A 14058-nucleotide genomic window follows, 5' to 3' on the forward strand; every position below is an offset into this window, starting at 1 on the left:
GGAGTTCTTAATGTAAAGTGACAGGAGGCAGTTGAGAGCTTCAATTTTCCTTCTCTTGCATTGAAACTAAAAGGCTCTAGCTTAAGTCTGTAATATACAGGAATTCATTGAATTGCATTTCATTTGTCAAGGCAGCTCCCATTATCACTACATCCAATATGGATTACCTACCCTAAAATATGGCATAGCATGGAGAGGATAGTTCAGAGGCAAAAGATCATAGGTAAGTGCTCGTCTTAATAACATAAAATAGTTATAAACTGGCTGCAACTTTAGCAATTCTGGGATAGACCACAAACTATGATCAGCATCATACAATCTCCCATTGCTAAAGTCATACCAGAATGGAATGCAGTATTTCCCAAAAAGATGCTTCAGGTGTCCTATGATTTTAGATGTAAATTTGCAGCTATATGATTTGTAACATTTGCAAAGCAAGTGATTTTCGTACTTTTACACTGTGAACTAACAGATTCATAGTAAGTGCCGTTCAATGATCTGTAAATTTGTCTGATGTAGCCTAATTTGTATTTTACTTGTACTGTAGAATTAGTTCCTCAGCTGTAAGGAGGATAACCCATGAGTATGTTTGTATTCTAAAATGTAGGCTATGCTATATACCTGCACGTCGAATCTACAGTCTAAACCAGATAAAAGTTTTCCAATGTCAAAAGGGCCTGGTTCATCCAGCTAAACATACTTGGTCAGTTATCAAATATATACAGTGGGGCAAAAAAGTATTTAGTCGGCCACCAATTGTGCAAGTTCTCCCACTTAAAAAGATGAGGCCTGTAATTTTCATCATAGGTACACTTCAACTATGACAGACAAAATGGAGAGAAAAAAAATCCAGAAAATCACATTGTAGGATTTTTTATGAATTTATTTGCAATTTATGGTGGAAAATAAGTATTCGGTCAATAACAAAAGTTTCTCAATACTTTGTTATATACCCTTTGTTGGCAATGACAGAGGTCAAACGTTTTCTGTAAGTCTTCACAAGGTTTTCACACACTGTTGCTGGTATTTTGGCCCATTCCTCCATGCAGATCTCCTCTAGAGCAGTGATGTTTTGGGGCTGTTGCTGGGCAACACAGACTTTCAACTCCCTCCAAAGATTTTCTATGGGGTTGAGATCTGGAGACTGGCTAGGCCACTCCAGGACCTTGAAATGCTTCTTACGAAGCCACTCCTTCGTTGCCCGGGCGGTGTGTTTGGGATCATTGTCATGCTGAAAGACCCAGACACATTTCATCTTCAATGCCCTTGCTGATGGAACAAGGTTTTCACTCAAAATCTCACGATACATGGCACCATTCTTACTTTCCTTTACACGGTTCAGTCGTCCTGGTCTCTTTGCAGAAAAACAGCCCCAAAGCATGTTGTTTCCATCCCCATGCTTCACAGTAGGTATGGTGTTCTTTGGATGCAACTCAGCATTCTTTGTCCTCTAAACACGACGAGTTGTGTTTTTACCAAAAAGTTATATTTTGCTTTCATTTGACCATATGACATTCTCCCAATCTTATTCTGGATCATCCAAATGCTCTCTAGCAAACTTCAGACGGGCCTGGACATGTACTGGCTTAAGCAGGGGGACACGTCTGGCACTGCAGGATTTGTGTCCCTGGCGGCGTAGTGTGTTACTGATGGTAGGCTTTGTTACTTTGGTCCCAGCTCTCTGCAGGTCATTCACTAGGTCCCCCCGTGTGGTTCTGGGATTTTTGCTCACTGTTCTTGTGATAATTTTTGACCCCACGGGGTGAGATCTTGCGTGGAGCCCCAGATCGAGGGAGATTATCAGTGGTCTTGTATGTCTTCCATTTCCTAATAATTGCTCCCACAGTTGATTTCTTCAAACCAAGCTGCTTTCCTATTGCAGATTCAGTCTTCCCAGCCTGGTGCAGGTCTACAATTTTGTTTCTGGTGTCCTTTGACAGCTCTTTGGTCTTGTCCATAGTGGAGTTTGGAGTGTGCCTGTTTGAGGTTGTGGACAGGTGTCTTTTATAGTGATAACAAGTTCAAACAGGTGCCATTAATACAGGTAATGAGTGGAGGACAGAGGAGCCTCTTAAAGAAGAAGTTACAGGTCTGTGAGAGCCAGAGATCTTGCTTGTTTGTAGGTGACCAAATACTTATTTTCCACCATAATTTGCAAATAAATTCACAAAAAATCCTACAATGTGATTTTCTGGAGAAAAAAAATCTCATTTTTTCTGTCATAGTTGAAGTGTATCTATGATGAAAATTACAGGCCTCATCTTTTTAAGTGGGAGAACTTGCACAATCGGTGGCTGACTAAATACTTTTTTGCCCCACTGTATTGTTGTTGTTTTTTTACGGTTTTCAAGCTGCCCTTGAAATTGGAAATATAAAAGCTTAAATTATTGAACATACTGTATGAGTGTGACAAAAAAAAAGAATATTACAGAGAGATCATTCCTAGATCAGTTTAAGGCAAAAGCTTCAATGCCTCAATTTTCATTGAGATATTAGTATATATTCTCATATACAGAAGAAATAAGGCTTTTAGGCTTAGATCAGCATTTTTGTGTTATTTTAAATATTCATAATGTATTAATACGGTAATTATTACAATAATATATTACTTTATACTCTGTAAATGCAAGATACCACAGGCATCAGAGCGGTCTCAGACCAGTGCTGCCATCACGGGGTATAATATCAAGTACCCACTCGCACTGTAGTATGAGCCAATCTCTTCCGTCAGTCAGAGAGGCCCAATGCCCTGCCGGTGCTGGGGAGGTTGTGGCACAGTGCACAGACAATGTAGATTATGTACAGTATGTGAGAGAAAGAGAGTAGAGAATGAATGCAGCATCATGTTGTTATCATCACACAGAGCTAGTGGCCACCCCACCCCCTTCCCTCAGTCGAATTACTGAGCTTCCTCTCAGCATGGGTCGGGTGCCATTGGTTTCAGGCTGGATTGGGTCGGAACCGGTAAGGACCAGGCGGGACGGGGAGACGAGAGCCCAGTCCTGTCAGCACTAGGAGGGGGCTGAGAAGGAGGTTGGGCTGGAGTTGTGGTTGTTAGTAGACTTGATGATGGTGATAACGCTGGTGGTGGCCACCTTGCCTGGTGAGAGAGGCCCGCAGGTGACAGTCCGGGCAAAGCACTGCAGGGCCTCATACTTGGCGCGTAGGGCATCCAGCTCTAGCCTCATGCTGGCGTTCTCCCGGGCCAACTTGTCTACCTCGTGCTGCAGCTCCTGCTTCTGCCTCTCCAGCTCCTCCTTCTGGGTGACCCGCTTGATGCGGCAGCTGGCGGCGTAGCCGCGATTCTTCAGGGTCCTCCGCCGCTGCTTCAGCCGCACCACGTCCTCCTTGGTCAGCCCGCGCAGGTGTGTGTTGAGCTCGCGCACCGACATGACCACCAGCTCATCATCACTGAGGGCCGGGGCATTCTCACCCACCTCCTTCTTAACCTGCAAGAGAGGCAGCCATTGTTGAGAGTCTGGCCCTTTCCTGAACTCATCATTCACATTAGTGTAAGAATACAAAATTACCTTTAAAGTCTTGTTTGCTTTAAACTGAGTCGTCATACCCTGCATGCATAAACTGGCCAGAATCCCACAGACGTCAACACTGCAAAACAAAGAAGGGAAAATTGTGATTGGAAATAATATAGTGTATTCGTTGTGAAATTAAAGTGTCAGTTATGAGTGTAGCCAAGTTCAGATACAGCCATCCTAAGAAGCCACTCCCCTTTCCCAAGAAATCTATCGATGAGATCCCACAACAACATTCCTGAGTTAGTTACGTCTCTGCAACCAGCTCAGTAGATTCTCTAGTAACAGAGACTGCCAGCAGAGGTCAGCATAACACTGAATGATGATAATGAATACACAGACTGTTGGGCAAACCTGTGTACTTGCTGCTGTAGGGAGGGCCCTCACAATGTAGTTCACTAGACCATAGCAAGACCGCAAGAATAGAAACAGGTCAGCTCTCACCACACAGCTTGTCTGAGCCCTCTGCTTAGAAACTGGGCATGGGCTATTTTGGTCAAAGTCGTTTTTAGAAAAAGGCCTATCTGAACACTACAGTGAAACACATGCCTTTGAGACTGCTGCCATGGCCTAAAAGAGAGAGAGACTGCTGTGTGCCTGACTGTGAATAAAAGCCCACATTCTCCCAAGGCTCCATTTCAGCACCCTGACTTGCTCCATAAGCAACGGCTGCCATGGAAACGCCCTGCAAATGGGTGTGGGAGTATAGTCACATGGTCATCCAAAAGGGTAAACAAGTCTCATTCATAACCCTGTCATACACATGGTAGAAATTACAAGGGCAGGTCAGTTTGAAGAACTAAGTGAGGATCACCAATAGTTTGGGGAGTGTGTACAATAACAGTCTCATAAACCACCAATAGTTTAGGGAGTGTGTACAATAACAGTCTCATAAACTCTGAACAATGCATAGTCTCTTCCATTTAGATACAGCACTATTCAACCTAACATGGTCTACATTGGCCCGTATGAGTCTCCTCTTTATAACACAGAACATATGCCTATGTCAACAGTAAAACTACCCAACAAACACAAGCTTACATTTATGGTCATACTGAACTTTACAGTCCTGTAGATATGTGGGAAATTCCTGAAGATCGTGTGACAGCGGAATAGTTTCCCTTACAGTCATGGGTGTATTTTTGTAGTGAGACAATGTACTCGATTTCATTTAGGACTTGTGTCTGGTTGTCTGGCTCGTATTACACTTGGCTTTCCTGAGCTGCTACATGCCCTTATTTAACGCTGCTGGGTATATTTAGCTCACTGTGCTGCTGACACAAAATTCTGCCAGCTAAACAATTTAGGTGAACATGTGATAAGCGATACCTCATTAAGAGGCCAAATATTCCATCCGGCGCTTTGAGGTGCACTTTCTCGAACAAGATACAACAACCCAAAGGGTGAGGTTTTAATGACTATTCCTTTAGGGAAGTTCATCTCATGCCCCTGGAAATAAATATAGATAGCTGATCACAGCCGTTTCTGACAGCTGTTGCTGGGTTGACCTTGTGCTGAAGAGCTGAAGTGGTTGCACTGTATCTACAATAGAAATACTGTTCTTGCATCGAAAGTCTTAGAGCTCTTAAGTGGAAAGGGGCAGAATGCCAAGTGATTGGTCGGATGATAATGGAAGGTTCACTGGCTTTGGCACTGAAGCAGAACAGATCACTAATAAGTTCTTAGTCATCCATCTGTTTTGTCTTTTTGTAAAACCACACCGGAGGTACAGCCTATGCCTGGCCGCATGTTTCTGTAATGAAGGGATACATGAATGTGGAGAGTGTACACTCACACAATCCTAACTTGGAAAATTAACCAATAGATGACTCTGTTTTGTTTGGATTTAAGAACCACATGAAAACATGTTCGGTGAACCATCACGTCTGATTACTTGTTTTGGCCATCCCCTTTGAACCTCATTTGAAATTCACTTGGGTTTTCAACTTGACTATAGGAAAAAGAGTAGAGAAAAGCATACAGCATTGCCTTATTTTGGCACATGTATGCAACTTTGAATCCAACACTGCACAGCCAGCCAAAAATGTAAGACAATGTTCCAGTAAGTTGGCTGAAAGAGCCTGTTTTGAACTGTTGCATCAAGGGGAGACCCTGGGTTATATTCCGTGCGACTCGAATATCATGAAATGGGGATGTAAAAAGGCCTCCCTCTCCATAAACGGGGTGCTCAAGCTTTACAGCTCAGAGGCCATGTTGTTTCCTTCAAATCCCTTCTGCATGTGCTCCTCTCTGTTTTAGCAAATGGCACTAGGTCGAGCTCTTAAGATCCCACTTTGCGGCTTTCCGTCTTCCAGAGAGGAAAAGAGCAGTAATGTTACAAGGCCAAATCCCTGTTTTGATCATCTTTCAGGACGAGCAACAGGCACATTTTACAATTCAGTACCGCTTTTGACTGTGCACATTTGACGGTCCTCCAGAAAACTATTTCCCTTTTCACCTTTTTGGGTGCTTCTACTCGTGTCGGAGAAGACCTCAAAGTAAAGCCATAGAATGTGGCTTAAGTGTGGATAACATAACCACATTCCTGACTGAGGACACACACAAACACAAAGGAAAGAGGCCCCAAGTTTCAATTGGGAGGATAAATGCATTCAGAATATGTCCTGTGTAATGCACCCATCTCTGGAAGGGGGGCTTAGTCTATTCAAATGTAAAGATATCGCTGTAAAATCTTCCAAATGACTGAAATTCAGATGTGTCCCATATCGAAGTCTAACAACAGCCAGAATTAATCAAGTGCTGACGACTAACAGAGTAGTACTATCCCTAACCAAATAACTTAGTTAGACAACACTTAAGTTTACAACACTTAAGTTTCATGATGAGAGAGGGAGCATTTACACACAAGGTGGTGGCTAAACAGATGGAAAATATAACATATTTGCTGGCCACAGGAAAGGTCTGATGATTTCAGCGCCATATTTCATCAGCTCACGTAGTCCAGATCATGAGGAAATTACTCATCGTATCAACTCACACAAGTCCAACTGACAAGATTACTGTAGGCTCCGGATGCAGCCCACTGCTAATAATCACTGTTCTCTGCCCAATTGAACTCTGTTGGAAAAGTGAACATAACCTTTGTCATAGTTTGTTGTTTAGTCATTCTGTGTAATTGACATCAATGACTTACTCAAAGCTTGAGCCAAGAACTAGGGCTACAGCTTTGCTAAAATACTATAGAATGAGTTTTATTAAGGTGCATATTAGATCAGCACCACAGTATCAGCCCAGGCAGTAACCATTAATAATGGACGAATAACTGCCTATTTAAGCACTGATTGTGACCTGGTTAGAATAACAAACCAATAAACTGCAGGCCTGTTATGGTATTAGTCCAGAGACAATGTGTGAAATGTGACTCCATTTAGTTTTTGTCATTCAGACCTCAGCTCAAATTCAAGTCTGTATGCTTGGGTTATGACAGGTACTGCTCTGGGGCGCGACGTTTTGCTAAAATAAAGAGCACATCAAAGAGCCGAGTGCTCAGGTCCTAGTGATAGATGAAGTGTTGGCTTGTCTTGGCTACTTGTTTTCCTGCTCTTTTCTATTTGTTTTGGAGTTTGGGTTTGGTGGAAAACAGATACGCTATGTTCCTCTGAGAGAGGAGAGAGAGCTTGATGGAGCTCCCCTCTGTACAGAATGTCTCCTCGGTTTGCTCAGGGAGTTGGGGAGAAGAGAGCCTTCCTCCAGACTATGCTGTGGTGGTGCACTCTGCTCTGCACTCCAGCACAGCACATTTGGAGGGATGTTATGTAAAGGAAATGGAGAGCATAGCCGAGCCATGAGTCATGCTGTTTACTGGTAAGAACTAGGACGAGCGGCAGGGAATCACACCCTCCCAAACTGACGTTTCCTGGAAAATCACGTTGTTCCGCAGGGTAGAAGGAAAAGTACAGGAAACGGCTGGCATACCCGCCGGAACTTTTTTGCGGAAAAGGGAGGAAAGGTAGATATCTGAGCGAGGCGACTTTCCAACTGTGGACATAGGGATTGAAAAGAATGTCAAGTATGCACACAACAAAGACAAAGCTGTCCAGTTATTACCTAACTAAAGCCATTCCATAGTACACATTGAATAACAATGAAAATCAATGAGGGAAAGAAATACTATTTCATTTTCCAACTTCAAATAACAAAGGAGTTTAGGAGTCATTAATTCCATCCCGGCTCTCCATTAAGTTGTTAATATTCTTATTCAGTCTGAGTACCCAAGTTCTCAGATGTAAAAGTGAGAAAGTTCAGGACATTTCTCCTTGTTTACTGTATACCACCTAATACCATAATTACAAAAACAAGACACTTTACTCGAGACGATCCCTCCACACCCCAGGCCACAGTGTGGCGAGAGCATTGGTCTGAGATCCAGGAAGTCATCCAGAAAAGCAGGAATGGGCTGGGTGCAGATCCTGGTGGTTGGTACAACACAGGCACCTAAGAGGCACTTGTGGAGAGATGCCAATGTATATCTCTCCATGCTTCGGAGTAAACCTGTTAACGGGACTGTTAAACTGTACATGTAATACAGTACTGTAAATATTTTGGTTGTCTGTCATGTCTATGTAATTCTTATGACACGGTCTTTGTCTCTAGAAATAAATTATCAGAACACATTGTAAGGAAATTAAGTTAAACGTTTCACAGTTAAAAGTAACTTTACACATAAAAATATCTGACTTTGGTTTCCTTTTGAGTCATACCTTTTCACTAACCACAGTCATTTCACAACACACTGCAAAACCCACAATGACAACTGTGGGTTCTCTTACACCCCCTGAACACTCAATACTATGAAAACTGTGAGCATCACTAACCATTATGAGTATGTATACACCATATTGTCATGCTAAAATATTGGGTAGGGAAGTGAGAGAGCAGAAGATGATAGGCCCTCTCTCCTCCTCCAGACATCACATTGGTAACCAAGCCACGTGTTAACCTCATAACAGAGCATGGATATGATGCACTTGGTGTGGGAGGTCACCACCACCACATATACAGTTGAAGTCAGACGTTTACATACTGAGTTTAAATGTTTTTGGCTAAGGTGTATCCCAGTTCCTGACATTTAATACTAATAAAGATTCCCTGTCTTAGGTCAGTTAGAATCACCACTTTATTTTAAGAAAGTGAGATGTCAGAATAATAGTAGAGAGTGATTTATTTCAGCTTTTATTTCTTTCATCACATTCCCAATGGGTCAGAAGTTTACATACACTCAATTAGTATTTGGTAGCATTGCCTTTAAAATTGTTTAACTTGGATCAAACGTCTCAGGTAGCCTTCCACAAGCTTCCCACAATAAGTTGGGTGAATTTTGGCCCATTCCCCCTGACAGAGCTGGTACAACTGAGTCAGGTTTGTAGGCCTCCATGCTCACACACGCTTTTTCAGTTCTGCCCACAAATGTTCTATAGGATTGAAGTCAGGGCTTTGTGATAGCCACTCCTATACCTTGACTTTGTTGTCCTTAAGCCATTTTGCCACAACTTTGGAAGTATGCTTGGGGTCATTGTCCATTTGGAAGACCCATTTGCGACCAAGCTTTAACTTCCTGACTGATGTCTTGACATGTTGCTTCAATATATCCACATAATTTTTCTCCCTCATGAAGCCATCTATTTTGTGAAGTGCACCAGTCCCTCCTGCAGCAAAGCACACCCACAACATGATGTTGCCACTCCTGTGCTTCACGGTTGGGATGGTGTTCTTTGGCTTGCAAGCCTCCCCCTTTTTTCTCCAAACAAAACAATGGTCATTATGGCCAAACAGTTGTATTTCAGCCCAGATGACATATCTCCAAAAAGTACGATCTTTGTCCCCATGTGCAGTTGCAAACCGTAGTCTGGATTTTTTTATGGCGGTTTTGGCGCTGTGGCTTCTTTCTTGCTAAGCAGCCATTCAGATTATGTCGATAAAGGACTTGTTTTACTGTGGATATAAATACTTTTGTACCCGTTTCCTCCAGCATCTTCACAAGGTCCTTTGCTGTTGTTCTGGGATTGATTTGCACTTGTCACACCAAAATACGTTAATCTCTAGGAGACAGAATGTGTCTTCTTCCTGAGCGGTATGGCGGCTGCGTGGTCCAATGGTGTTTATACTTGCGTACTATTGCTTGTACAGATTAACATGGTACTTTCAGGCATTTGGAAATTGCTCCCAAGGATGAACCAGACTTGTGGAGGTCTACAATTTTTTGTCTGAGGTCTTGGCTGATTTCTTTTGATTTTCCCATGATGTCAAGCAGAGAGGGACTGAGTTTGAAGGTAGGCTTGAAATACATCCACAGAAATGGCAGGGTAGCCTAGTGGTTAGAGCGTTGTACTAGTAACCGGAAGTTTGCAAGTTCAAATCCCCGAGCTGACAAGGTACAAATCTGTCGTGCTGCCCCTGAACAGGCAGTTAACCCACTGTCCCTAGGCCGTCATTGAAAATAAGAATTTGTTCTTAACTGACTTGCCTAGTTAAATAAAGGTAAATAAAAAATACACCTCTAATAGACTCAAATGAAGTCAATTAGCCTAACAGAAGCTTCTAAAGCCATGACATTTTCTGGAATTTTCCAAGCTGTTTAAATGCACAGTCAACTTAATGTAGGTGAACTTCTGACCCACTGGAATTGTGATACAGTGAATTATAAGTAAATAATCTGTCTCTAAACAATTGTTGGAAAAATGACTTGCACAAAGTAGATGTCCTAACTGACTTGCCAAAACTATAGTTTGTTAACAAGAAATGTGTGGAGTGGTTGAAAAACGAGTTGTAATGACTCCAACCTAAGTGTATGTAAACTTCCGACTTCAACAGTGACTCGGGGCATAGGCAGCCTCTTCGATGAGATTTCAAGGCCCTCATACAATGTGGAAAGTATTGGATGAGAAAGGACTCCTCTCATATTTTCCATATAAATCACAATGACAGTAAAGTTCAAATGTCCAAGAATATGATCCCAGTCTGTAGACATGCAATCAGCACCAAAATATGAAATTGCTAAGGATTTCTTCTCTTTGTTAATTTTATAAAGCTGAGCAATGGGACCGAGGCAGAGAGAAAAAAATCAACATAGCAACAAGCTTTTTTTGTGTGAGTGTCATCTAAAAATGATTGCTTTGACAGCAGGCCCGTAGATTCAATTTCATATTGACCTGTGACACTGCGGCTTCCAAAAGAGATTCTGCTGAACCAGGGCCAACTATGGCACTCTCTCCTCTCTCTACTGTCAAACCAGGGTATAGGATAAATACTGAAATCACTGATACAGCACTAACAAATTGTTAGTGGGACTATCACTTGTTTTCCCAACAGGACAATGACCCAAAACACACCTCCAGGCATATTAATGCCCATGATTTTGGAATGAGATGTTCGAGGAGCAGATGTCCACATACTTTTGAAGTGTATTTAGGCATGACATAACATTTCAGCTTTTCATTTTTACTTAACTTGTAAACATATATATTTTTTTTTACAAATTTAAACAAACATAATTCCAATGTACCCCTTTTACCAAAGAGCACGATCTGTCTTTGCTATTCTGTCTACCAAAATATACTATGGCGTACCTTAGCAGCACAAACATAATTCCACTTTGACATTATGGGGCATTGTGTGTAGTAGGCCAGTGAAATCTCAATTTAATTAATTTTACATTCAGGCTGTAACAACAAAATGTGGTCAAGGGTGTGAATACTTTCTGAAGGCACTGTATATTTCAGATTCTATATAATAAACTGAACATAAACCTAACTTCTACAGTTTATACTACATTTAAGGAAAATAAAAACTGCCATACTTGTTGAAAATTACAGTAGCCCACACACTTACGGGTCTTGATATAGGAAAACAAGCTAATCGTAGAATTGCTCATGTGTGAAGCAAAGGCAACGTTTTAGAACTCGTCTCCATTACTGTTGTCCCCTTTACTATCCTCCTGGTGGTCTATCCCCATGTAACAGTATAACTTTAGTCCGTCCCCTCGCCCATACCCGGGCTCGAACCAGGGACCCTCTGCACACATCAACAACTGACACCCACGAAGCATCGGTTACACCCACACCATGCACTTTGACTCAGAATTCTAAAACCCAGACCATGTGTTGTTTCCTTACGTCGTAAATATAAAAGTATGCTACCGTATGCTATGTGGACAACGATATGGATATAGTAATTAATCGAAGATCTCTGAAAATACTACACTTATTCAAGTTATTAAGAGGCAGAAGTAAAACATATTACCATTCAAAATATTACAATTGGTAAATAGATGGAATAAAAAATAAATAGAAACAATTCGGAAAAACACGATTTGTTAAATTGTTACATTTTAACTTCAAGAGTGAAATAAGTTCATTCCAGGCGTTACACTACTCCAACACGTGTCCATATTGCAGAAAAATAATTGCAAATAACCATAAACGTTTGTAAATGGTTTCAAATTGAAGATAGGCCTACAAAATGTACCAAGTACGTTGATAACATGTAAATGAAATGTTTGTTTAAGCCCGATTTTACTTGTTGATACATGCGTAAAATCGAATCTGTCACCTTGATAGCATCAGCAATTCTAGAGAGGAATGTCAAAACATCTCCCAGAAAAGCGCTCGTACTCTCACCTTATGAACGCGGATATTTTCCGTCTGCAAAGCGTAAAGCTTGTGAAGTTACCGTCCTATACGGGTGGAAGTTACTTGTCGCGATTCTGAAAGGCGTCCAGCAGTCGAACCGAAATGTATCCCCGTACTAAATTAACTACAAAACAACAACAATGTATCAACATTCCACTCTGTGCTTCCGCAAGTATTCACGTCACCAATTCCTCGTGACCGCCCCCTCCATTCATGAAAATAACTTTCTGCTGACGTAAACGAGGCGGGAAACTAAGGGAAGCCAGAAATAGATGGTAGATGACTTTTGGGGAAATTGTCGAGATAATGTGTAGATTAAATCATTATTATACTAATTATGGCTATCCAACTATATGCTGTTAATACTTCACAGACAATGTCAGCACATGTTTTAGCTTTTTATATGCCAATTCAATAATTCCATGATTGCACAATGTTTGTTCTTCTGGTGACAAAATCAGTATGAGAGAAACCCTATTCCACATACTTCCCATAATTTATATTACAGAATTATAGGTAATCTGACCCTAAAGTTACTGCCTCACTGGTTAAGAGAAGAAACAGCGCCATCTGTCTTTACCAATGTCCTGTTCTTCCAACATTTATTTTGAGTTATGGATTTATTACAGGCTGCATAATGTTGAAGGCTCTGAGGCCAACTATAAACTTGCTTATTCTGCCTTCTTACTAACCACTTACGCTACTGCCCCAATACCATTCTCATGCAAGACAATATATAGTCTGAGAAGGGTGACAGACATTCTCTTAGGTGAAATGCTTTAGAAAAAAAACATGACACATCTCCAAAAATAAACTAGTAGTATCCCCCCAACGAAGGACTCCCACAACGTGCTTCTCAGTTGTTCTTGTTGTAAGTTTACAAGAACAAGTCCGGTCATACGCTGCATTAATGTTTTTAAACAGACAAATCAAATATTATTCTAAAAAACTGATTTACAAATTTTAATACTGCATGTTTCAAATGTGTATGTATGTGATATACATTAACAGCCTAACTCTAGGGCTCATCTCATTGAACATCCTCAAACTGAGCACAGAGTTGATAAGCAGTGCTGACATGCCTTAAGGCTGTGGTCTAATTGGCTTCCACAGTATTCACTTGCGTAAGGTTGCCACATATATTTAGATACACCAACAGACGTATTCAAACAATAAACATGCATTGCCTGCATTTACACAGGCATTCCAATTCTGGTCTTTTGCCCAATTATGGGCAAAAGATCCTATCTGATTAGTCAAAAGACCAGTTAGTGGCAAAAGATCAAAATTGGGCTGGCTGTGTAAATGCAACCATAGACTGCGCTGCAGAGGCTTGAGAATGGAAAAGGTCAAATTTAAATGGAAGGGTTGTAAATTACTGAATGATATTCATATAATAATCAACTTGCTCCTTACAATATGCATTCATACATTGGTTCAAATCAGGATGTCTTTAGTGAGGACCTGTCCATTACACTGTAAACAATAAGAAAATAGATTCCCACTCATTTCCTAGCAAAGGAACTGACTAACTCCCATAGAGTTCACCCACTGTAGCTGGGCCTAGAGCCAGGAGGTTGGTGTATGGTTGTATTTCTGTGGAAGACCATTGCCAGGGGTGATTCAACACATGAGCGTTTTCCTCAGGAGAGGCATATGGACTAAATTGTACATTGATGTGCTGGGATCTCTCATGCAGAGTACAATAAAGTTGAAAGCAAATGCAGCTTTTGAGATGAGTAATTACTCAAGTTTGTGTTATGGGTGGTTCTCATTCTAAAGCAATGCCCAAACCTGCTTTATTAGAGCACATCTTGTCAACAGAATTAACATCAGGTTATGTTCGCAATAGTTTAATATGCCTCTGTAATCCCCCC

General features: G+C 41.3%; 1 protein-coding gene across 1 annotated transcript; it reads right to left on the minus strand.

The window, feature by feature from the left end:
- Nucleotides 1–2252: 2252 nt before the first annotated feature.
- Nucleotides 2253–12366, minus strand: LOC109892246 (transcription factor MafK). Its single transcript, XM_020484689.2, has 3 exons — nt 12170–12366; nt 3531–3609; nt 2253–3449 (listed from the first exon to the last, which is right to left on the minus strand). The coding sequence occupies exons 2-3, from the start codon at nt 3573–3575 to the stop codon at nt 3012–3014; spliced, it is 483 nt and encodes a 160-aa protein (XP_020340278.1). The 5' UTR covers nt 3576–3609; nt 12170–12366; the 3' UTR covers nt 2253–3011.
- Between the last annotated feature and the right edge of the window lie 1692 nt (nt 12367–14058).

This window comes from Oncorhynchus kisutch, linkage group LG6 (assembly GCF_002021735.2).
Source record: "Oncorhynchus kisutch isolate 150728-3 linkage group LG6, Okis_V2, whole genome shotgun sequence".
Lineage (NCBI taxonomy): Eukaryota > Metazoa > Chordata > Actinopteri > Salmoniformes > Salmonidae > Oncorhynchus > Oncorhynchus kisutch.